The sequence below is a fragment of the Melanerpes formicivorus genome, unplaced genomic scaffold (genome assembly GCF_026170545.1).
Source record: "Melanerpes formicivorus ecotype bairdi unplaced genomic scaffold, bMelFor1.0.p_v2 SCAF_6, whole genome shotgun sequence".
In the NCBI taxonomy this organism is placed as follows: Eukaryota; Metazoa; Chordata; class Aves; order Piciformes; family Picidae; genus Melanerpes; species Melanerpes formicivorus.
This window is the reverse complement of record NW_027142358.1, coordinates 6,804,272-6,829,743: the sequence shown is the minus strand read 5'-3', so window position 1 is coordinate 6,829,743 and position 25,472 is coordinate 6,804,272. Positions and strand designations below refer to the sequence as shown.

Sequence of the window (25,472 nt, the reverse complement as noted above, 5' to 3'; positions counted from 1 at the left end):
TCAGAGTGCTGACTGCCCAATGCAACAGTGATCAGGCAAGCTGGGGGTGAGAACCACACTTTAATTGGGCTGTTTACATTACAAAATATTTTTCCCCAATGTTTAAAAGGAGGAAAAGAAATTTACAAAAATATTTTTTAAAAGATCAACAAATTACATTAAAAGTGCTTCAGTTTGGTCCCTGTGCACGTCACAGCTCGCTGTGCCGCTCTAAACACCAAGCACGAGCTGAGCCAGGCGTCCTGCCAAGCACTTGCACGTGCTCTCCCCACTCCTGTCTGTGCCCTGCTGGTACCAGTTTGTCCAAGGAGCTGGGCTTGGGAGCAGGGCTAGTGGTGCACAAGAGCATTGCAAAACTGCTGAGCTGGGAGACCATCGCTTTCCAAAGCAAGTCATGGGCCAAGGTGAAGACTCCAGGGGTCTGAAAGCTGTGCGGCAGAGGCTGTCAGCACTGCCAGGCAGCTGGTGGCACAGGCAGAGCCCAGCTCTTGCTCCCTGTGCCACCTGCTGTGCTGCAGCAGCTGGGCAGTGGCAGGGATGGGCTCAGTGTCTCATGCAGGTCACTGCTGGGGTACCTCAGTGCAGCATGTCCCTTTCCAGAGACCCTGGAGCCACAGCCCCGCTTGGTGCCACCAGCACCTGCTTCACCAGGTCCTCCTGCTTTGGGCTGGCACAGTGGAGTTTGTAGAGAGGAAATCCCAGTGCGGTGAGCAAGCTTAATCCCAGGGTTTCTTACAGGCCCTTTTGTCCTGTGGGCTGAATCTGCTCTCTGGCAAACCATAATTTTTGATGGGGGAGGGATTGGATTCTTTTTTTCCCCTTTTTGCTGGACAGTTGGCTGGTTTGTAGAAGCCAAGGTTTTTACAGAGCTTGGGGTAATACAAGAAGCCTGGACTGGATAAGACAGGAAGCCACTTGTCAGCCCAAAGACATAGAAGCCTGGGAGTACTGAGCCAAACACCAGCAAAAAGAGCAAATACCTACATTAGGGTCCCACTGGCCAGGTGAAAGAGCCACTCACCTCAGCAGTGACACTGAACTATCAAGTCTAAGTGGTTAGCTGACAGATAAGGCAGTGAAGATTCAGGGTGATTATAGGCTGCTGGGAACGCTGCCCAGGGCAGAACTAAGCTGCTGCTTCTTAAACCCCAACACTTCTTCTTTTTCTTCTGCCAACATACACTTGTTCACCTGGGCAGGAAATCAAAAGGAAGGTTATTGGAAAAGTTCATATGGGGTTAAAAAAAACAACACAAAAGACCCAAAACAACAAGAAAAAAACCAAGGGACTCAGGATTTTCCAGCAGTTCCCAGAGACAGGCTTGGTGCCTGAGGAATCCTCTACTGCCTGACATGCACACTCTGCTCTCCTGGGGGTGGCAGATGTTCCTACCTTTCTCCCCTTTCTCTCCCTTGGGTCCCCTGTGCCCATGGCGTCCTGGTGGGCCCATCGGTCCGGGGTCACCTGGAGGAATTAGAAGACCAAGTTTACCCTTGAGCATGACTGGCCTACAAACAGGCCAGGGTGAGGAAGATCAAGTTAGGACAAAGAGATCCTGAAGGTGCCACCTCCACTGTGAGGAGGCTGTGACCTTGTGCAGCCTTGTGCCAACTATCTCTGCTTCCTGGGGATCCCAGGGTTTGAGAGGGAAAGCATGGCAAGCCTTACCTTTGGGTCCAGGATAGCCCCGCTCCCCTTTTTCACCGGGCGGCCCCTGGATGGCACCATGCTCTGGAGAGGAAATGAAGGAGAGGATGATGGACTGGGACAAACCACTTGCAAAGGGCTCTGTGCTCACTTAGAGAAGCAGCCAGGCACAGTGGAAGAACATTTCTCTAGGTGAGATGGGATTAGACTGACTGACTGGGGTTGGAGTCATCTCACAGGCATGAGCCAGAAACACCCAAGTCAATATGTCACTTACTTCTAAAGAAGTCCATGAGGTCCTCAGTGACATTGCCATAGGCTGCAAAGACCCTGCTGATACCAGGAGGACCAGGAGGGCCTGGGGGACCTGCAGGGCCCTGTGCATTGTAAGACATCAAGTCCTGGAGAATACCTTGACCTGAGGAATTAAAGATGTCATCTGAAAGGAGATCTGGAAAAACTGTGTCTGGATGCTGAGGCAGGAAGGTGTGAGGGAGAGCTGCAGGCAGCAGGAAGGGTGAGGGCAGTGACTAGCCTGGCAGCAGGCACAGGGGTGTAGGAGGTGTGGGCTGGGGCAGGGAGGTTCAGGCTCTCCACTCACTCTGCAGATTCTCTGACACACGGAGTGCCAGCTCATTGTAATCCAGGGGTCCAGTGAAGGAGCTGCTGTAGGATCTGCTGGAATCTGCTGCTCTCCTGTGTGACTCCTCCGTCAGCAACCTATCGAAAGCCTCATCGCTGCCCATGGAGGCATCATAAAAGCCATTGCTTCCTGCTGAGGCACTGTAAGATGACATGCTGCTCATGGAGCTGCCATAGGAGCTGCCTGTGCCCATTGACCCCCCATGGGATCCCTCAGCACCAAGGGATCCTCCATGTGAGCGCTCAGAAGTCCGTAAGGATGAAGACATAGACCCAGCCACCCAGCCACTGTCTCCTTTGGGTCCTGGGGGTCCCCGTGGCCCCGGGGGCCCAGGTGGCCCTGAGATGTAGCTTCGAACTTCATCACCTGCAAAATATAAGAGGGGTACTTCAGGAACACCGGGGTACCTGGGCCCCTCCAGCTTGGAAGAGGTCCTGTGCTACCACCTGAATGAAGGCAAGAGTGTGAAATTGTGTCATGCCAGTTATCACAGTAAGCCTCATCCAGCCAGTGCCATTTCTCTACACAAGGCATGACAGCCTCTTCCTTCTCATCTCTCCCACAATTTTGGGTGCCAAATCTTGGAAGCATGCCCAATGACTCTGCAGATGGGTGTTCCTCTCAGGCCAATTGCAGCACCTCTGCTAAACAGCCATTCTGTGACCAGTATCCCCAGAGTGAGGAGATCCTCATGTTTCTGAAAGGCTGCCTGGGATGACTGGCCAGCTTGAGAGCTCAAACCATTGCTGCTTCACAGGTGGCTCAGTGCTGACCTCTAACCCCTACATCCCTTCCTTTGCAGGCAGATGCTTGTCAAGGAAAATGCTTTTCTCACAGCAAAACTCTGCAGGTGACCTTACTAGGGACTCACTGTTCAGTACAGGGCAATTATAAGTGCCCAGCACCGGTCCCTTTTGGCTCACAGCATGGACTTTTGCCTTGCAGTTGGACTGAGAGGACACAAGCCTAGGGGTGCACTGCTGCCCTGCATAGATCTGGCTGTGGAGATAAGATGTTGGTGCAGCCTCAGTTCAGCAAAGTCTCCCACAGGACTGTCTCAGCTGTGGCAGAACCAGCAGCCTACACAAGACAAAGCACTTGTCAGGGACTGTGTAGGTTGGATGGATGGTGTCCACTTACTCTTCAGGTACTGGATTAGCTCACTCCTGAACTCATCGCTGTTTGTGATGTCAGCATAGGACAGGAGGCCAGTTCCTGAGAAGCCTGGTGGTCCTGGAGGGCCAGGAGGGCCAGGTGGGCCCTGGATGCCAGAGTGGGAGGAGTATCCCACATCTTGAGAGAGAGGAAGAATTATTTTCCAACAGTGAAAGGACAACAAATTCACACATATCTGGAGAGCTTCCAAGTTTAAAGGCTCCAATCTCAATTTCCATCCCTGCCCAGCTGATGTTGATGAGGATTTTGTAAAATCATGAGCTCATTCTCAGTGGGCAGTCATGCCCCTGCTAAGTGAAATCTCAGCCTCAGTCCCCCCCAGCACCTACAAACAGCAACTCCCTGCTAGCTGTGAGAAACACGAGTGCTTTACTTTGTAAGTAAGCAGAGACATCCTCCAGAGTGGTGCCTGGTGATCCAGGGATCCCTGGAGGTCCTTGGGGCCCTGGAGGACCAGGGGGCCCAACAAGACCACTGAAGTCAGAGTCTGTAAGACACAAGGGAGAAAAAGAAGAAGTCAGGCAAACCACTGCACCCATGATGAACCTTCCCTGACAATACAGCTAATTCCAGCTGCAGCTTTTTCCTCCCCAGCACCTTCTGGCAGAGCCATCCTGGTGCACCTCACTTCCCTGTGTGACAGCACACTGAGAAGTCAAGAGATCCCACAGAAGGTAGAAGTCCCTACTTCTTAAATATCTTTTTTAAAGTGGCATAAAAATTCCTTTATACTGCACTGTCTGGAGAAGACAGAGGGCTCCTTCATCCCTATCCCCAGGAGACCATCTCACTGCTACTGCTCTCCATAGGAGCACAGTGAACCATCCACAGTCCCTCATGGTCTGTGCAGGTCCTGGCAGAGCCCAGGGGGCTTGCAGTGCTGCTAAGAGACGCTGATGGTCCCTCTGCCTTACTTAGTAGGTTATTTGCTGTGATGGGTAAGAGGGGAAAATCTCTGCCTGAGCCTGTAAAATGATCCTGGGGCATGTAGAGACCTGTGAGAGAGGACTGAAGAAGTTGACTTACTTCTCAGGTAGGCTGTCAGGTCACTGTAAGATATACCAGGTGTCCCTGGAGGCCCAGGTGGTCCAGGAAGCCCAATGCTCATTCCAGAACCTGCAGAATCAGATTCAAGAGGAGCACATTACCAAAACGGGCTCTTATGGTGTGAGCAGACAGGCTGCAGGGGCTTGTTCACAGGCAATGCAGGTGGGACTCCTTGAGGGTGAAGTGTTTCCATCAGCAGATTGTATTGGGAACTAGGGCTCAAACTTTGTTCTGAACTTGGAGTTAGAGCCTGTTCCTTTAATCCCAGCACCAGGACACCTGCAGACAGGCAGGGATTGGGCCTCTATTCCTGGAAAAAGCTCGGGACAGCCCAGGACAAGCAACTCAGCTGTGCCCTGGCTGATGCATGGGATGCTTTCCCTGTGTCTGCCTCTGCAAACAGCTCTGGTGCAAAACCTTGCACCTTTGTGATCTGCTTGAATGTCCTTGCTGATAAACTTGCAGCTGTCCTGCTTGAGCTGCTGGGGTGCTGCTGTTAAACAGCAGCTTGCTCTTAGGCTCTGGAAGCAGCAAATTCCCACCATCTTTGGAGTGGCCCATTAGTGAGATCTGGTCTCCAAGGGCACTACAGAGAGACAGAGCAGGGACCAGGCTGGGCTTTGAAGCACATAGTTGCAGCTACCAGGATCAGGCAATTCAGCACTACTGTTGGGGATGCTCCAGAGTCCTCTCTGACAATTTTTGCATGCCCTATCACCCCTTTACAGATGGGAAGATGAAGCAGAGAGATAGTTTGTTTCAATTAATTTTAAACTTCTAAGAGTTTGTTGCCTGAGCTGCCTTGACACAAAGTGGGCACAGATCAGCTCTTTCACAGGGAGATATATCCTGGCCACAGAGCCAGGGAGAAAAGGGCTACAAAGGCTCCTGAAGGTGTTGATGGGCCTTCTAAGGTGAAATTATGTTGCTGAAGTCACTTTTCAGCAAAGCCAGAACTCATTACCAGAGTCTGTGGACAGTATCTTAGCTACAGGGTATCTTTGTTCTCTTCCAGGTCTTTCATAACCCCTGTGAGGAGGTCTCTGTACATAGGGATTCACACAGTAGACATTGGAAGAGTTTTTGCTGGCAGCATGAGGTTTCTACTCAGCTCCCAAAGGAAAGGAGGGAAATGCACACTAATAAAGGCCATTACTTGTCAAGTAGCTGATAAAGCGTCTGGTCAGCTCGTCATAATCCAGGGACTGAGACAGGCCACCTCCCCCGGGTCCAGGAGGTCCTGGTGGGCCCTGAGGTCCAATTAGATACTGACGAATTTCTTCTCCTGGAAAGGCAAAACACATCTTTTCAGGCTGTGCAGGCTGCTGCAGAGACACCAGGTGTGAGGAGTTCCCAGTCTATGAGCTGAGCCCCCAGTACAAGGGAGACTGTCAAAACTTATGGAGGCAAAGACCTTTTCCCCACTCCTCCTTTTCCAAGTGTATGGTGTCAGAAATACTTGTGACAAGGCTGGCAATTTCCTACAGCTCAAAGTCTGAGGAGGATGAGAATTTGGATTGCTAAAGGGACTTCCTTGTGCTCTGTTTCTTCAACACACCCTGGAAGACATCTTGGGTAAAAGGGGAAAAAAAGAAAGTGGCTGAGCTGGAAAAGATCCTGTTGAGCTCTGTGCCATTTCAGAAACCATTTGTCTGTTTGGAAGGTGAAATGCTTGACTCCTCCCTGGGTCACACAGGAGAAGCACAGTGTTGGCCAGCATTATCAATAACTTCAAGCACAGCTGTGTGTGTTGTAAGGGACCTTGAAGATGATCTTGTTCCAATTCCCCTGCCGTGGGCAGGGACACCTCCCGCTGGGCCGGGTTGCTCAAGGCCTCATTTGGCCTGGCCCTGAACACCTCCAGGCAGATGTTCTGCTGCTGCTTGTATGTTTAAAGATATAGCATAATTCTGACTCCATTGGTGAGCATGTGATTGTGGGCTTTATAACCAACCAACCAAGTTCTTCAACATGAAGGTGGTGAGACACTGGAACAGGTTTCCCAGGGAGACAGTAGAAGCCTCATCCCTGGAGGTTTTTAGGGCCAAGCCAGATGTGGCTCTGGGCAACTTGATTTACTGTGAGGCGTCCTTGCCCATGGCAAGGGAGTTGGAACTAGATGACACTTGAGGTCCCCTCCAACCCCAATAATTCTATGATTATAAAACAATTTTGCAGTTTAGGTTGGATGTTAGGAAGAAATTCTTCACATAAAGAGTGATTGGCCATTGGAATGGGCTGCCCAGGGAGGTGGTAGAGTCACCATCCCTGGAAGTGTTTAAGACTGGATGAGGCACTTAGTGCCATGGTTTAGTTGATTAGATGGTGTTGGGTGATAGGTTGGACTTGATGATCTTGAAGGACTTTTCCAGCCTGATGAATTCTGTGAAAATGACATCCTGGTGATTTGCCTGCCAGCCCACAATAACAGTGTGCATAGAAAAGAATACCAGAGCTGGGTATCCTTCTCACCTTAAGAACAGAACAAGGCTGCGGGGTGGGAGAGAAGGAATGGGGGAGACCCCAGGAGAGTGAGGCAGCTGGAAAGTAGAAGACCAAAGTTTAATGAGAGACTGGGGGAAACTGTGGGGAAAAGGAGGGATGTAGAGAGCTGCTGTCTAGAGAGCCAAGGAGAAGGGAGGGGAGAGAATGGGAAACTGCAGAATTACAACAGAGGGTATAAAAAGCACACAGGGATTCTGGAAGGCATGTAAACTCCAAAAGACTTGGAAGGAGTCTTGGAAGGTGCTCAGCAGCCCCTCTGGTAGGCCTTTGCCCTCTGAAGCAGCTGCTGGTAACTCTGGGTGGAGATAGGAGACTGGAAGGGAAGGACACACCTCTAGGCTGCTGAGGTGCTTTACCCCCAACTTTCATGTTTCCCTTGAGGGTCACTTACTCTGTAGCATGTCCAGAAGTTCTTGATATAAGACAGATGTAGTTGATACTGAACTGGCAAATGACTGATAGCGATCTGAAGAGCCTGTGGGAATTAAAAGGTTTTACATCAGGCAGGATGAGACAAAAGGTGAAGAGGAGTCAGGCAGGGACAAAGGAAAGCTGAACTAATCCAGTTTAACTGGTGGAATAGGCTTCCCATGCCCCCAGCTATGAATGAGTTGCTGTCTCACACATCCTGGTCATGTCCACAGCTGTATGTTCTGTGCTATTCTGACTGAAATTCCAGGCTACTTCCAAAAGCTCTGGGAATTTAATCTAATTTAGGAGGGCTCCAAGTGTACAAGACAGCCTCAGAATACTTCAGACCATGTATACCAAAGAGAGCCACCTCTGTTTGGGTCTTGGGGGTGGTTACAGCTAATGTTTAACATGGAACTTTTTAAACAGCAGCAAGTTAGTTATAATCTAACCATTAAAATGAGACAAGCCTCAGAGTGGCCTTGAATGTGTGAAATCCTGTGTCAAGACTGCAGGAGATGATTATCTGGGGTGCTGCTATTTAAAGACTGTTGTTTCTCCTCTGTTTTTCACCTGCTAGGTGTTGTACAAGCTCAGCCAAGTGCATGACCCATTACAGATTTCACCAACATGGTGCTTACTTGTCATGTAGCTCATAACACGGGTAGCCAGCTCTGCATAATCAAAGGTTGTCCCATCTGCAGTGGTGATGACTCCAGGTGGGCCTGGAGGGCCTGGTGGGCCTTGGGCACCAGTCAAATAATGCCTTACACTGTCACCTAGGGAGGAAGCACAAGGTTTGCTCACATTACTAAAGGCAAGACAATGGCCATATGCTCAATGACTGGACACTCTTCCCCTGGCAAAAAGCAGACCAACAGGACAGTCCTGCAGAGGTCAGCAGCACTTCATAGTACTCAACAGAGATAAAGCCAGAGTAGCAGTGCTGCTGGTCCAAAGACAGAGTGACAAGGGGCTCAGGAAGCAAAAGAGAGGAGCAGGTGTCTGCTGACCCATGGCAAAATCACATTGTACTCACTCTTCAAATAGTCAGTGACATACTGCTGAATCTCTTGAGATGAACTTCCACCTGGGCCAGGAGGACCAGGTGGCCCAGGAGGTCCTGGAGGTCCCTGAATTTGTCTGGATCCACCTACAGAAAACATTGTAAGCAGGAGAGATTTTGACATGGTTGCATTAGACCAGGTGATACTGAAGTGGGCTTGCATTGAGCCCTTCTCACAGACCTGGAAAAAGCTTTGTGAGTGGACCATGGAGGGGATCCCTCTCCACCTCTCAACACATCCCGAGGCTGGGATTATCAGGCAGTATAACAGCTTCAAGTAATTTGGCATCTTGTGTAAATCAGCCTAGGCAGGTCTGCAGGACTGAGTTCAGAGACCTCCCTGGCTTCATAGTGACAGACCTGGCCAGTTTGTGCACCAAAGTGCAATGCTGTGCAGAAATAGAGGTGGGGATGCATAAAGCACTCAAGCTCATCAGGCTGACCTTAGAGCCCTACTGCCCCCTGTCACAGCCAGTCTAGGCACCACCAGCTCAAGAACCTCTTTATTGATCTCCATTGCAAGATACAGGTAGGCCCTGTATGACTCCTGTCACCATGATGTTGAATGACATCTCATGCTCCTTAAGGTGCCTGTCTTCCCAGCACCCAGAGGTAGCACTCCTAAGACACGATGTGGAGAAGCAGAGGGCTCATCCACATGGAGACACAGTGAGGTTCATCCATACACACTTTTTGTGAAGCTGCATTAACAGTCTGCATGCATAGATCTCTTACACAGGATGACAGCAGCTTAATTCACAGGAATCCACCTGAGGATAAGCAGAACTGAACAAAGGGCATTCTCCTTCTGATCAGAAGTTTTTCCACTAGAGGCTTCAATGCAGCTTCCCTAATCCCTTGTGAAACATGGCTAGCCACCTGCTATCCATTTCTTTTATGTCCCATGAGGACAAACTCTGGCTCAAATGATTCCCAGTAGGCTAGAAACAGAAAACTTGTAATTCTTAACTTGCCTGATTTAAGGCAGGCTGTGGAATAAGAGGTTTTGGATGCAAATCCCAACACTATTAGGCTGGCACCCACACTTGTAAAACCCAGAGGAGATTTCTCCAAGCCTCCACCAAGCTGTCAGCATTTCTTTATAGTATCAGAGCAGTGATGGTCTGGCTCTTACCTCGAGATGCTCCTGGGATGCCAGGAGCACCAGGAACACCTGCATCACCTGGAAAACAGAGTGAGGGAGAGAGATGATTGTAATGGGTGCATGTTGCATACTTTGTCATGTAAAACAGCTGAGCTACATGTCAGAGAAACAGCTACCCAGCCCTTGTAATGACGATCTGGAATTAGAAGCTTGTTGGGGAAGAGCTTAAGGAAGAGACCATGGCAGCTTTTCTGAGCCTTCTGTGACAGGGCCCAGGTGCCTTGTGCTCAGAGCTATTCTATTGCCCTAGTCCTGCTCTGTAGGGATGGGCACAGCTGTAGTTCCCAACGGACCAGGATGCTCCATCCTTCAGTTTCAAGCAGTCTTGGCTGTATGAGGCCACCAGCAAAGAAAGAAAGAAAAGACTTTTCACTTCACCTTTAGGTCCAGGTGGGCCTGGTGGACCTGGAACTCCTGGAGGTCCCTGTAAGGTAACTCTGTCACCTGCCAATTGCAGAAGGAGAGTCAGAGATTCACAGGAACAAAGTGTGCGGACAAAATCCTAGCTCCACTTTAGTATTCACTCAGCTGGAATCAACGGAGCAGGATTTTGCCCCCTGGTTTCAGTCTAGGGACAATGAATTCAAAGGAGGAAAGTTGTCACCAACTGACCGTGGGAGGAGAATGCTGAAAGGCCAGGCTCACCCGGTTCTCCTGCAGGGGACACAGAAATGGAGGAGCAGTCACATACACAGGAAAGCTACCCTGCACCACACTGGTATCTCCTGGGCGTCTCCTTACCTGTAAATCCTCGTGGACCTCGTTCACCTGTAAACAGGGGGGCAGAGGAACAGTGTTAGCATTTGCTTTGTTCTGACCTGCAACATCCCAGCAAACACTGCAGAAGAGGCAGAAATGGGTAAAGGAAGCAGGTCTCATGTTTTCCTGCCAGCTGAGGGCTGAGATATGCTTTACAGGGCCACCTCCTAGCACTTGATTTAACCAAATCCATACTGCATTTTGCAAAAAGATTGTTCCCCTGTACCGGCAAACTGGAAGCTCTGAATGCTCCTGAATCCAATGGGCTTGCAAATTTGGGATCTGAATGCAGCAATTGCCTTGGCACCACTGGATGCTAACAGAACTTTATCTGACAAAGACTGACTTGTTTTATGGCATCAGACAGGAGTCTTAGAGAGCACTGTGCTAGCTTTCTTACAGCCACTGAAAGGCAGGACACTTCCTGCTTCCAAAAGAAGCCTGTCCTTCTTTTCCAGTCTGAAGTACTAAGATCCAGCTAAGATCTTGGTGAGGTAGAAGGATATACCTACCTTGGTCTCCCTTTGGTCCTGGTGGTCCTGGTGGACCTGGTGGGCCAGTGACAAATGTTTCTGTAATTAAAACAAAAAGGTTTCCTCAGGACATCCAACAGAACATGACACAAGCTTCCTCTGGCTCCACCTGGTCCTCTCCAAGGATGTGCTCTCTGGAACCCCAAAAGCCAGGACATTCCCAGGGCACAGCAGGGGAATGAATGGGAAAAACCTACCTGAGGTGGACATGGAAGATCCTGGTCTCCCTGGTGGGCCTGGAGGCCCTGGCAATCCTATTCCTAGGCGAAAGGGACAAAGAGGATTCAGGAAGGACAAGCCTCATCAATGCATGTCAGAGCTGCTACATCTCCAGCTACAGTCATAGCTCAAATATTTCCACATACAGGCCAGTATCACTATTTTCTCCACACCTCTATCACAGCAGGAAGTTAAGACTGGATAAGTAAGTAAAGATAGAACTGATTGAGGTTACTTCTTTTGGGGCCCTTCAGAATGTTGAGTGTCTTCCCTATAAGTATGGCTTTTATTGATTACTACTCTGGCCAGCAAACCTCTACCAAAGCAAATCTCCTCTCTTAGGCAGCATCTTGCTGCTGTGAAACTCAGTAAGTATGTTAGTAGGAACCCACTATGTGAAATTCTGCTTCCATTAAAGTCATCCCCACTAACTTCACTAGGTCCAAGACTGCATCTGGGATATCTCAAGGCACAGGATCGAGGCAGTGGGAAAACCTCCCACTTTCCAGGTTTATTTCAGAGAAACAAGCTTTTACCTGGGGGACCACGAGGTGCAGGAGTTGCCTGCACAGATTCACCCAATGACAAAAGAAACAGAACTGTTATAGAATATTTACTTAGTAAATGTGCCACGTGTGCAAACATCCCCTGCTTATGTACTGAGCCCTGCTATATTACATACCTGGTAGTCCAGGGGGACCTGGTGGTCCTGGCGGCCCTTGGAAATCTGCCAGCACTGTGCACATGAAACACACACACAAAAGGAAATATTGTTGCTATAGAGCTACTGCTGCTATGGAAACATTGTCATCACATTGCTGTTAGAAGCTCTTACAATTAAAAATGGGCTAATGCTGGACCTGGCTGACCCAAAGCCAAAGTTGAGGCAGAGAGGGGAGCGGAGAGGTGTGTTTTATTGTCACCTTGCAGGTTAAGACATGAACCAAATACAGTGCTGAGCAGGCTGGAAATGTATTGGAAACAGGGAAGAGATCTCTCTGGTTGCTGAGGGAAAGAGCAAAGGACTCAAAGGCTAGAGAAGGAGGAAAGAACTTTCAAGGAGAATAAAGATTCTTTCAACTAGGGGCAAGTAGTAGGAGGATAATGTTACACAGCCCTTATTTAAGAAGTAGCTGCACTGTGTTACCTTGATTGGAGGTGCATTGTCACCTCTGAGCTGAGCCACAAACTCAAGGCTCACTGAGGCTGAGAGCCAAGAGTCCCAAATGGGGGATGTGACAATACTGAAGCATGGTCTGGACCTACATGAACCCTTTTAGATGGTGATCAGGAAAGGACCATTTCTGATTTTAAATGCTCTTCTGCCTTACCTCTCCTGCACACTTGCAGGGGTCTCAAACCCTAAGAATACTGACTGTAAGTGCATCACACATCTAGGATTGCACAGAGCAAGCAGACACTTTCTTGGGGTGCTGCTAAACCACTCTGTTGTGCTCCACTTCTTTTATCTTAAAATAGCATTTACTGCCTGTGAATTTATCCTCTAATTTGCAGAGATATTTTGATTTCTTTTGTTTGTAATCTAAACAATGCCTTTTAAGCTGGTTCTCCTCTTACAGATGACACTGTGTTCCTATTACATAGGGAAGCAGGCTGTGTAAACACACTGACTGAAAGGCCAGGATGAAATCTCACAGCTCTGTGACCATCTCTACTGTTAGTGACTGCTCACCAGACACCATTCCTTAGCCTTAGTGCCATGGGCCTGCTGCAATCTAGCTCCTTTTGAGAGCACTTTGGGATGCTCATATGGAAAGGAAGGCAGAAAAAGTAGCTGGTCTGGCTGTCCCACCACCAAGCACAGATACACACATTTGTTCCATGTCATGTTGAGGAGAAAAGGTAGAGGCCTCTCCAGTTATCTGTGAGCAGGCCTTGAGACATGGCACCCATGCATGTGAGGGAGTGGAATGGCAGGCCCACTCACTTTGAGATGCTAATGATGAGACTTCTGTTTTGATAGTTTCCATCACAGCTTCACCTGGGGATCCCTGCTCACCACGTGGACCTTTGTCAAGAAGGGAAAAAAAAAGATAAATTAATTGAGAGAGGGTGACATTTTGTACACACTCCTAACCTCCCTGACAAGAGCTTCAGTCTTTGCTTATGTGAACTGGGAGCATGAACTGAGCCCTGGCTCTGAGGGACACTGTATTCAAACATCAAAATTACTGCACAATTTGCTCTAACAGGGACATAGAGAACGAGCTAAGAAAGTTTCTCAGGAGTCCCCCCTATTCAGATCCTCCTAGACAGGTGTCTGTCCACCTGGCAGCAGTTTCACAATGACATTATTCCCAACTTGTCTCTAGTTTGTTCTCCCACCTTTCAAAATGGCAGGAGTGGTAGCTGGGCTATACCCCCTTGCCTCAGAATATCAACTGCCTTTGAGAAATGCCTCAGGCAGTACCAGCCTCCAGAAAAAATAGCATAAGAAAAAAAAACCACATTTGTAGCATCCCACATCACACTGGCTCTTACAATCCCCCTTCTTTCCCTGGGGAAGAAAAAAAAGAATAGAAATTCTTTCCAAGATTAATTAAGTCAAATAATACAGCAAAATTAACTGAAGGGAAGAAATCTGCAAACAAAAGGGATGAAGATTGTGCCAAGGGCTGAGAGAATTAGAAACAAAGAAAAACTAATGAATTCATTTCTCTTAAGAAGCAGAATTAAAGCTGTTGGAGATTGGTACCTTGCTGTCCAGGGAGACCAGCTGGTCCAACAGGACCTGGTTTCAACAGAAATAAAAAAACAGATTATATTAGATTTTCTTGGTTGTATTTTACAGTAGTAGGAAAAAAACAATAGGTCTTTTACAAGAATGGAGACTATCAAGTAATATATTTGTCTGCACAAGTAAATGGAATTGCTATGGGGTATGAATGAATTATCAATGTCTGTCATGGTAGGGCCAAATGGCCCCAACACAAACCCAGACAAACACTAAGGTGTCTAGACATGGTCCCCTTCTCCCCTCTCCTTCCTGCAGAAAGCCAGGGTAATGCAGGAAAAGGAACAAAGGGGACAGGACCATGCATGTCTGGTAAACAACCCTGCCACAGCCTGGCAGAACCCCTTCCCATTGGGTAACGATGTGCTGGGTTCTGTTGCCCTATTGGTCCAATCAATCTCAGGCAAGATTTATAAATAGGCTAACTTCTAGCTGCCTGTGCCTTGCTCAAGCCTTGCTCAAGCCTTGCGTGCTTGAAACTGCTTGGACCTTGTCTGGCTTGAAACTGCCTCGAGTTGCATAGCCTCGAGTTGCCCGGCCCAGCACCTGGGATAAAGCCACTAGCATACACACCACAAGCTACGAGAGAAGCCACCAGCTTAGGAGTCGGAGCCAATCCCTTTGTGTCCAGGATTTTGCTGTGCCTCAGTTTCCCCAGGACAAAGCAAGCGCCCCTCGTGATAGCGTCATTAACAGCCTGCTGTCTGCTGAAGCCAGACCAGCCATGGAAGACCACGTGGCATTCCTGCCGGCAACCTGCCGTACCTGGCACATGAGAGTGCCCCCAAGCCTCTAATACACAGCAGCAGCACTCCCTAGCTGGGTACAACCAGCTGTGAGTAATTAATTCACTGCCTCTGTGGCATAATGGTTCTTGTTGAATCTCTCCCCCCACACTGTGGTCGAGAGCCATTTTGCTCCCAGGGTATTCTCTTTCTGTTATATTCCTCCCAGTTTGCACAAAACAGTTACATTGTTATAGTTGCCCAAGCACTGTACATTCCCATTGTAAATGTATTCTGACCATACATCAAACCTTTTGATATCTTTGGGCAATTTTCATGTTAATAAAGGTTATTAATATTTTGATTACTATTGCCATATCATTTACAAATAAAGGAAATACTGTTCCTTTTTGACAATGTCCCAAGTATTACTTGAATTTCTGGAGATGTTTGTTTCCCATCATGTGGCAATCAAAGTGCATGATGCCTCTTAGACTGAGGAAGTAACCAGAAGGTCGCTTGCCTCAATAGGTGAGCACCAGCAAACCATCTCCAGCATTAGCTGTACAGCTGGGAGAGGCACAGAAGTGCCATGAGTACAGAACTCTGCTGACTGACACCAGCATGCTGGAGGGCAGTGTCTGACCTGAGACAGAGGAGTCTGAGGATTAAGCTCATGCATAGCCAGAGTCTGTCTGTGTGTGTTTGTGTGAAAGTTTTGCAGAAGCTCATGTGGGATTTCTGCTGTCTTAAGTTCAAAGCTAAGACTGGAAAACAAGCACATTACAGTACCAGTGCTGGGAGAGGGATTAGACACAAGTCTGCTTTCCTGAGAGGCAAAAGAACTTGATTCTAACTTGCTGAATTTGACCTATCACTAGTTTGTATTCATCAGATCAAAGGACATAACCAGTGTTCCCAGTTTCTTCATCTTCTCAGCCCTTCCTTCCATCCTTCCCTCTGAGATCATATGCCATTTCTCCCCTTGAGGCTGCTATCTTCCTAACTCAGCCTGAGATATTTTTTTTTCTGCAGGGAAGGGTGAGGACCATAAGGTCTGCCTGAGCAATCTTGCCCCAGAGACAGAATGGCCTGGCAGAGACAATAAACATCACATATTACATTAAGAACTGGATGCACAGCAATGTAAGATGCCTGAAAAGAGTACAGCAGAGGAGCTCACCTGGAACACCTGGGGGTCCAGTGGGGCCAGGTGGGCCTGGGGGACCTGGTGGGCCTGGCAAAGCAACAGTCGACGAACCCTCTGCAACACAAACACATAGTCTTGCACACATACACCTAAGCACACACCTCCAGCAACTGTGTAACAAAGGTATCATTAAGAAATGACACATCTCTAGCATATGCATTCTCCATCGCAGGGAACCCCAGGACAGGTCTGACGCACAGCTAAGATGCATTTAGGAGGCCTAACGAAAACCAGAGAAAATCTTCCAAAAGCAGAGGTGCTTGAACTTTCACAGCACTACATACCAGCACTTATGACTCTCCCTGGAGCTCCAGTTTCTCCTAAGAAAACAAAGAGACAAAAGATTAAATTCTTTTTGTTAGGGAAGATCTGTCACTAGCTCAATGACTTTGTCTTACTGAACATGTGATTTCTGTTCTCTCTGCCTGTGACCTCTTGTCTGAGAAGTCACAGAGCTAGAAGGTCATGGGGGAACTGACAAAGCTCATTAGAGCTGATCAGAGCTGCTGATCAGCTTGCCAAGCACTTAGTCTGCCATTATAGGTAATAGACCTTGATTTATCAGAGGGAGGCATGCAACCTCCATTGCAATCACCAGGCATCATACTCGTATACTCAGAGCAGAACCAGGTTTGTTAACGTTTTCTCAGCAGAGAACTATCATGCTGAGCGCCTCAACGAACGTCCTGCCTTTGGTGCACACCCAGGGAGACTTTGGCTACTGTGTTTCTCAGACCTTTCTTTCCTAAAGCCACTAGATGCCACTGTTGATTCAGGGACTGGTCAGCACAGCAAACAATCCTCCCTGTAATGAAGTGCTTTAGTAGAAATACGAGGATTAGGATAGAAACAACACTCACCTTTAGCCCCTGGTCGGCCAGGGTTGCCTGGAAGTCCTGATACAAGGTAGATAAACAATTTTAAATGGTTAGTGCAAATACAGTTTGCTCTATTTTTTCCAGGTTCCTGAGCTGAGTTCCACTTGAGGTTTTACAGAAGAATCTCCCTGCTCAAGATCCTGGCTTTCAGAATTTATAAACAGATTCCTGACAGCAAGTGAAGGAATTCACAGTGGACTGTACTCTTTGCTGGTAGTGTCCCTGGGCATAGTTAAGGGATCCCCTTCTCCCACTGCTCCCTGGATGATGGCACAGCTCCCTAAATTTAACTGTAGCTTCTTCCAAGTACTACTTTCTGTTCCAAGGTTCCTGGATAAATTCCCTGGTGACTTGCTCCCCAAAACAACTCTGCTTGCAGACGTCATGTCCTCTGTTTCCACCTGTACTGCTACATCCTCTCCTCTCTGTTTCAACTGCTCATTAGGACTTTTCAGTGATGCACAGGGAACTAAAACTATGTTTTAGGGAGAGGCAAGTTTTCAATGCTCCAAGTCCCTGTATTCCTCAAAAGCCAAAGGAGATGCATAAACATTGGGATAACACTTTGGAAGCCTTGAGCATCACAGAGGGAAAATTACATGGAGTTTTTGAGCCCCTATCAATGTCTGTCACTGATAAATTGGAACATGGTGAAAAAGCCTACCTGGTGGTCCTTGGGGTCCTGTGAGACCTGGTAAAAGAAGGCAAAAATTCTAAGATGTTTAAACAAATTTCAAATGAGGAATGGATACAGAGGGAGAAAAAGACAACATTTACTTGAAATAGCACACACTGCATGAGTGGTGTAAATTGGCCTAGCACATGCTGTGTAAGCTGAACGCTGACTCATAGCAGCTGATCTCGCTTGCAGTGTGTGCAACCCTGAGATCACAGAGTCTAGATTCATCACCGTTTTACAGTACAGAGATCATCTGCCAGCCTTAACTTCAAATTAAGACTGGAAATTGTTAACAAAAGCTGAACAAAAAGTGAGTTTGTTCTCTCTGTAGTTTTACCTGGCTGTCCTGCATCTCCAGTGGGTCCTGGAGGACCTCGGGCTCCTGGCATCCCCATAAGACCTGGTTCCCCTAGGGATATAATCACCATTAACAAGCTATTAACAAGATTACAATCCAACAATCTGTTCAAGCTTGACCACCAGCCCTCCTTTCCACCTCTTGTATCTTCATGGTCAAATGGCTGTTTTCAGCATCAGTGTCTGGGAGGTGAGCATCAGTAACAGAAGAGTTCTTCAGTGATACCAACTTTGCATAAGTTTACAGCCAGCTCCATTATGCATCTCAGTTAACTCTACAGTTCTCCTGAGACAGCAAGACCCTAGAACATGAATCTGCCACCTTCTACCCTTTTACAAATCAACTTTCTCTCAAATCACAAAGTACCTGCACTTCTACCTCAAAGCAATTCCTTACCTCTTTCACCTGGTTGTCCATCATGGCCAGGTTGTCCTACCCAAAGAAAAAGGATTGTTAGTGTTCACTGAAATAGTGCCACAGCTGCCCTGTCCTTCTATTAAGCAGAGCACAGCCCTGAACACAAGAGAGTAGCTTTTCATCATATTCCACCTGAAACAAACCTCAGCTGCAGTTACTGAAGATCCAGAAAACATTCACTTGAAACTTAATTGCAGGACATTTTTTCTGAGTACACAGACTAATCCTAGCCATCTAGAGAAAAGACCCAGGATCACAGTATGATTCCACTTCCCTGTGGAAGCACAGAAGCTCATAGAAGCACGCTCTGGGTGGAAATGATGTTGCCCCACATACAAACACAGCTGTTTGCTGTTACTCACCTACAGGTCCTTTAGCCCCTGGCTCTCCTGGAGGACCAGGCATTCCTCTTGAGCCTTGTTCACCTGTAGTGAAATGGTATGAAAATTAATCCAAAAAGTCCTGGTGGAGACACAGTTTATGATTTCAGCAATCTTCGGTGCTTTGCAATTGAGAACCAACACTGACAGGATGTTCAGGCCTCATGATTTGTAAGTCTCTGGCCATTAGAAAAGCTCAAGGTGTGAACACCAGGCATGTGAGGGGGAATTTCCCTAAAGCTGAATCCAAAGATTGCTACCAAGATTATGGGAATCAAGAGTGAGATCTATTTGTTTAAAGCTTGGGTGCAAAAAGCCCCATCCTGCTGTAACAAAATAACTTCACTGTATTTTTTTTTCAGAAAGCAAACTGGGATTGGCTGGGCTGTACTGTCATTTGAAAACACAAATCATGCATGTGTAGATTAGATAGGCTGTTACCCCAGGAAAACAATCCACTGACCTGTCATTCCACGGGAACCTTTCTCACCCTGATCACCTGTGGTACAAAAAAGAGAAGGAATCTGTTAGACCGTTTCATTGTAAAATGTTTCCATCAGTTTGCTTTCTGACAAAAGCACAGAAGAAAAAGCCAAAGAAGCATAAGATGGATTAATACCTATGGACAGTATCTAAAGGAATGTAAAGAAAATATCCACAAGAAGATATCTAATTGATCAACATACCCTTGGGTCCAGGGGCTCCAGGCGCTCCTTTCTCACCTGAAAGATGATTGAAGAATAGTAATAACAAGTCAGGAAGGGAAAGGAATTTCTTACATCAAGAAAAATCATAGGGGAAACACAGATTCTCTGATATCAGACCTGTATCCTTCAATACATATCCATAGAACCATATTTCCTTATCTAGACTGCTTTATTATCTCTGTGTCTCTTGTATTTCTCAATTTTTGCTATTAGTGCTAAGTTTAGTTCTCCTTCACCTTTCCCAGTCTTACACTTTTATTTGTCCCAATGTTACATGCTCAGACTCAGTCTGCTGCTCAGAGCAGCACTAGGGAAGCACATCAGCTAGTGCTGCTGGAACTGCTGAGGCAGAAAGAAGCTTACCTTTAGCACCTGGGAGACCTGCTTCTCCTCTGAATCCTTGCAGGCCAGGAGGACCTGCAGAAAAATGAGATGGGAGGTTTGAGTTACTCCACTCACAGTTATGCATTCCTGGTTTTGTTTTTCTCTAGTCTCTAGCTGCCATGGCAAAGGAATGCAGCACTCACCTGGAGGACCTTGTGGGCCTGGAGAACCCATTAGACCTGTGAATAGACATGGATCTTCTTTCAGTATCACCACAATTAGAAAATGAGCAAACCTTTTTGTTCCACAAATCAATAGGTGTTTAGCAGATTTTAAGTCCCACAGCCACTGGAGGAATTTGCATCACTGGCATCCTCTAAACCAGGACAAGAAACCTACACAACTTAGTTCTTGTGACATAGAGAAAGTGGTTTTCCCTCAAGTAACATAAAGAGATTCAGGCCTTCCATCTTGGCTGAGACACTGGGATCTGTGCTTCAGGTGGGTCCCATTTCTTTTATAGTCTGACTTCAATCATTGTTACTTGGACTGTAGAGCTGTAGCTCTGTTAAAAGCCTGTTAGGGACGAGGAGCTTGCCTTATTATTTCAGAAAGCAGAACAAAACCAGCTGGAACATCACACATCTAAAAGACTGGTGTTTTGAAAAACCACCCTGCCAATCTCCATTCTCACTACAAATCTCCAAGAATTTATTGCTCTAAAGGCTCTGTGTACCTATCAAAGTATATTTTATCCAAAATGAGTTCACTTTTCTGATTACTGCAGTGCAGTGAAAGAGGAAGGTTGAAGTGTTCATTTGTACCTAACCAGCCTGCTAGGCTCTCTCTGCCTGTCTTCATATTTACCTTTAAGGCCAGCAGAACCTGGTGGTCCAGGTGGCCCTGGAGGGCCTGGCTCACCAACACCACCTGCAGAATAAAAGCATGAATAGATATTGTAGGATACAATTGTGACCCTGTTTTCCCATAATCCTATCTCCTGTTCTTACTCTGGCAAGTGTGACAAGTAATCTGCTGGCCAGCTCAAAACACCCAAGCAAGCATGAATTGTCCATGAAAACACCCTAACATCTCACTGGGCTTTAGAATGAGCAAGACAAATCCTCCAGTTTTGGTGAATGGATAAGAGGGAAGAAGATGACCTTGATACTAAGGTGCTTTTGGTTCTGCCAAATTCAAATCTGATTGTGAGACCAGATAAACCAAAACAACTCTAGTTTATTCATTTTAAATTTGCCCAAAAAAAAAGGGCCCTTATGCCAGATCTGTGCTGGGAAATGTCTGAAATGAAATCTGCATTTGAATAATCAAGTCAAATTCTATCACTGGGGCATTTTATAAATTGGGACCAAACTCTAGCTTTTGTCCCTCTCCTCTTTATGCAAGAATGGGACACCTAGTTCCTACCTCTGTCTCCTTTTTCTCCAAATCCAGGTGGCCCAGGCTCCCCTCGAGGTCCTGGAAGCCCTTCTCGACCTCTTTGTCCCATGGGACCTTCCACACCAGGTTCACCTACAGGAAACAAATACCTTGTAAAGGTCACCTCCATGAGGGAAGGCAATAATCACACCATGTGTCAGCAGTTGTGAAGGACTCACAGCAGTGACAGAGATGCTTACCCATGCTGCCCTTCTGTCCTTTTGGTCCTTCTGGTCCTTGGTGCCCAATTGGACCAGGAATACCTGGAAAGAAAAACACAACAAATGTTCAGAGTCCTTGTCTGTGTACTACAAAAGAATAACATCCAAATTAGAGGAACCTGAAGCCTGGAGAGACTAATCAGCTGGGGTAAAGAATGCTCTGGTAAAGTTGCTGTGGGCAAAGTGATCTAGTTGAGGATGCCCCTGCTTACTCTAGAGGGGGTTGGAATAGATGACTTTTGGAGGTCCCTTTCAACCCAGACCATTCTGTGATTCTATATTACCTGGAAGGTGAGTGCTTGGACTCAGATGTCTTTAGAAGAGCATAATACATATAGGAGCACAAAGAAGTTGGGCCAAATACTTATGCAGGTCTGGGACTCTTTCACAGGTAGGCTGGGATCTTTACAACCCCAAATTAGACATGCTCAACAAAGTGGAAGTCAAGCTGAGGCCTTGCCTGTAAGCAGGTCTCTGAGCTGTGTCTGTACCTTAGCACTAAGGTAGTAAACAACTGACCTAGTCTATGCTAAATATTGATTCTAGACAACCACCTGCTAGGTTTGCAGTGTAAAATTTATTCCTGCCTACTGTAATGTCATTAAATGTCCTCCTTAAAGGGGAATTGTACTACTGCCCACCTGGGACACCAGGAAGTCCTCGCTCTCCTGTAGAGAGAAAGAAATAGACAATCAGTGGGGAATAGGTCTTGTTTTGCCCACTTGCCTCTTCAGCCAAGCCTCGCCCCTCAAAAGACAAGTTTATATTCCTGGCATGTTTAGAAGTTCTACTATCTCCAGCCATGCAACACCGGCCCCCTTGTGTTCATGCAACGGATTGAATCCTTTACACCATGGAAAGCTCTCTATGATTAAACCAGGTAGAGCTTGGCTTCAGGAATCATTTTACCCAGGTGAAAGGAGTTTCTAGATTCACAGTGACACCTGTTATTTCTTCTGCTGTGAACTCTAAAATTCTCTTTGTCAAGAAGAGCAAAACTATCCAATCATCACAACAATATCTGAACTGCAAAATGCATCAGCTTCTTAACCTAACCTCTGGAATAACAAAAATACTTTTGGTACACAGGCATTATGGCAGGCTGCCAATCTACCTGAGAAAGCAGGTAACTCCAAACTCACCTCTGGGACCTTGAATTCCCATGTCACCTGAGAAGGGAGGAAAACAATTAAAATCAGGATTGACTTTGAAGATATTTCCAGTGATTACTCATACTTTTTACTCCTCTAACTGCTTTCTCATCTTTGATGAAACATGAAGGAGTTTTGGGTGAACAGAGACACTTCACACTTGAATAGTGCAGGATCAGACCCATCCCCCTAGTGAAAACAGGATCTGGCCTTTCACACTGGCACAGTGCAAGACTGGGCCTCCTGTATTAGGTCTGCTTGGGATCTGGTCCTTTACAGCTTACACAGCCAACTAGTTTTACACTCTAGTAGAACTAGGGAAGTGATTTTTCCCTCTGTACTTGGCACTGGTAAGACTGCACCCTGAATACTGGGTTCAGTTTTGGGCCAATGACCACAAGAAGGACATTGAGCATGTCCAAAGAAGAGAAATGAAGCTGGAGAAGCATCTGGAGCACAAGTCTTATGAGGAGTGGCTGAGGGAACTGAGGTTGTTCAGTCTGGAGAAAAGGAGGCTCAGGGGAGACCTCACATTCTACAGCTACTTGAAAGGAGGTTGCAGTAAGGTGGGTGTCAGCTTCTTCCTTCAAGTAACAAGCAATAGGATGAGAGGAAATGGCCTCAAGTTGTGCCAGTGGAAAAAATATCTTCACCGAAAGCAAGCATTGGAATAGGCTGCCCAGGGATGTTGTTGAGTGACCATCCCTGGAGGTATTTAAAAGACACATGTATGTGATGCTTAGGGTCATGGTTCAGTGGTAACTTTACAGTTGAACTCAATGATTTTAAAGGTATTTTCCAACCTAAATGATTCTATGATTATTCCTGTTTAACTATAAACCAGTGTCATCTTTATCACTGCCAGTTGGCCCTTGTGGGCAACGTCCACTCCAAACTCATCAATTGCCAGAGCCAAAGAATAGGACAGGAGAAGAGAAGGACTATATGGCTGTACCTTTCTGACCAGGCTCTCCTTTCTCCCCTCGGAAGTATCCTGTAAAAGGACGTGAAGAGGCTGTTAGAGTGCATTACACAAGGGAACAGGTATTAGCTTGACATACAAAGATCCTTCTACTCGGATTCTGAGGCTGCAGGCAGTACAGACTATCAAGCACAGTATGGCTCTGTGAGTGTACTTTCCTCAGCAAATTTGCTTTCAGAAATCCATGAAACTTCCAAATGTAGGCTCTGCTATTCTTATTTCCATCATCTGCTAAACAGAAGTAGATTATTCCCTTGCTAACATAAGTGGCATAAGAAATAAAGTGTGGGTTCATTTTTCCATGCACTTCTTTCAAGATGGAAAACTCACTTGCTATAGCAAACACGATAGACCCTGGAACAAGACGACACGTCCACAACCTCCTTTCTTCTCCCTGTTCTGCTGGCTTTAAGGGATGCAGTACCAGTGTTAGTGGCAGCATTCCGAGTGCCAGCATAGCCTGTCTGTGAAGGCAGGTGATAACACCACTTTCAACAGACTTAACTGCACTCAAAAAGTCCTGGTCTTTAGGGCCTCTAGGCAAGCAAATCCTTCCACTCCTCTTTAAGTAATCTGGTCTCACACAGCATCACAGACACTGACTCTGCTCACCTCGTTCTACTTCCTTGTTCAGTCTGCTCTTCACCATCAACCAGACTGACTCTTCATTTTCATAGGGGAAGCTTGAGGAGGGTGAAATACCATGAAGAAAGTCTACCCTTGAAACATCCTTTTCTATTTTGGAATTCCCTTGGTTAAGTGCCAGGAGGCCACCGTTGATTTTTTCCAGGTTTTCAACACGCGATTTCAGCTTTCTTACTTCTTCCGCTGCAAGGTTAAAGCACAATGCTGAGGATCATGCTGCCACAGATGCATTCCTGAAATACCCACTTCTAGTAGCAGGGACAAGACAACACCGTGTTAGATAGCTATGGCCACTGAGTTTTGCAAGTTTGGTCTTCGCATCTTTCATCCTACTAGGTATAACAGGAGTTTAAATGACAAATTTGGAATCTGTTAGTCTCTGAGAAGTAAGACCTCAGATCCCAGAGTTTTCCTATGCTGCTCATCTCAAGATTATACACCCCCTTATCAAGGGTTTATATTCTTTATCCATTCTATTTGTAGTATCTTAATGACAGTCACCATCATGCTGAATGTGCTCCTTCTCAGTTCTTTGGCTCGATATCTGTGGTACTTGGCCTCTTTGCCACCTTGCATCCCCTGTTGGTCTTTCTATCCCATTCAACATTTTTTGTTCCTCAGTTATTTCTTACCCAGAGCAATGAGTCCAAAAAGCAATCCAAGGAGAAGCAACCAGGCCAGAAGCAAACCTAGGAGCCACTTCCACCAGCTACAGCAGGAACCACAGGGACACCAGGATGGTGTTGATCCGACTGCACCTCCCACATCACCATTCCGTATTTCTGGAAGAGGGAAGGGGCAGTCTCCCAGTTAAGGAGGAGCTACTTGACTTCAGATTCAAGAATCTCTTAGAATAAGACCACCACAGTGTAGAGAAAAGATCTTTACATCTTACTCTACACACAGTGGGCCTAATTCTAGTCCTTGTGGATGCTGGGAAGAGCGTTCCCAACAGGAATTCCAAGATCTGACAATACTCAGTGTATTTTAAAATGACATCTGGAAAAACATGCTCAGGTTTTTGTACACTTTTGAGCCATAAATGACAGCAATAGCCAGCATGGTCTGTTTGAACCCTCTCCTCCCCATTAATCTGTCCTGGTAGCAGAATGCATCTGTACCATTTTCTATCCAATTTTCTCCAGCAATACAAAAAAATACCCCAAATGCCTACTCATCCAGAATCAAATCACTGGTACCGATTCCTCTGGCATGTGCCCTGCTCATTACAGATTGAGTAGCCTGCCCAACATTCCTTCCCTCTGATGTCATTGCACAGAGACCGCTCATGTCACTTGAGAACCATTGCTTTTTTATACATTGTGCTTTGGTGCTTCTTCCAATCATACTCTGAATTGCATCACTTACCTGCATAAGCTGCTTTGTCCCTTGCTGGCATGGATTTCAGTCCTCCTGCAACAGAGATTT

The 25,472-nt window shown here is 46.8% G+C and overlaps 1 protein-coding gene across 1 annotated transcript in view; it reads right to left on the bottom strand.

Moving 5' to 3' along the window:
- Positions 1–25,472, bottom strand: part of COL17A1 (collagen type XVII alpha 1 chain) — a 42,282-nt gene continuing 16,810 nt past the window's right edge. The window contains 42 exon segments of the mRNA XM_068139435.1: positions 1–1,191; positions 1,394–1,423; positions 1,425–1,465; positions 1,670–1,732; positions 1,926–2,066; positions 2,250–2,657; positions 3,432–3,584; positions 3,841–3,954; positions 4,494–4,583; positions 5,671–5,799; positions 7,411–7,494; positions 8,072–8,209; positions 8,470–8,583; positions 9,632–9,679; positions 10,040–10,105; positions 10,274–10,315; positions 10,403–10,429; positions 10,933–10,992; positions 11,151–11,213; positions 11,855–11,908; positions 13,121–13,201; positions 13,889–13,924; positions 15,836–15,916; positions 16,147–16,182; positions 16,723–16,758; positions 17,405–17,431; positions 17,757–17,828; positions 18,174–18,209; positions 18,557–18,619; positions 19,038–19,073; positions 19,261–19,296; positions 19,645–19,698; positions 19,809–19,844; positions 20,473–20,535; positions 21,034–21,138; positions 21,246–21,308; positions 21,908–21,934; positions 22,409–22,435; positions 23,373–23,411; positions 24,012–24,227; positions 24,677–24,826; positions 25,413–25,457. Coding sequence (XP_067995536.1) covers positions 1,093–1,191; positions 1,394–1,423; positions 1,425–1,465; positions 1,670–1,732; positions 1,926–2,066; positions 2,250–2,657; positions 3,432–3,584; positions 3,841–3,954; positions 4,494–4,583; positions 5,671–5,799; positions 7,411–7,494; positions 8,072–8,209; positions 8,470–8,583; positions 9,632–9,679; positions 10,040–10,105; positions 10,274–10,315; positions 10,403–10,429; positions 10,933–10,992; positions 11,151–11,213; positions 11,855–11,908; positions 13,121–13,201; positions 13,889–13,924; positions 15,836–15,916; positions 16,147–16,182; positions 16,723–16,758; positions 17,405–17,431; positions 17,757–17,828; positions 18,174–18,209; positions 18,557–18,619; positions 19,038–19,073; positions 19,261–19,296; positions 19,645–19,698; positions 19,809–19,844; positions 20,473–20,535; positions 21,034–21,138; positions 21,246–21,308; positions 21,908–21,934; positions 22,409–22,435; positions 23,373–23,411; positions 24,012–24,227; positions 24,677–24,826; positions 25,413–25,457 — 3,329 coding nt within the window. The 3' untranslated portion in view covers positions 1–1,092.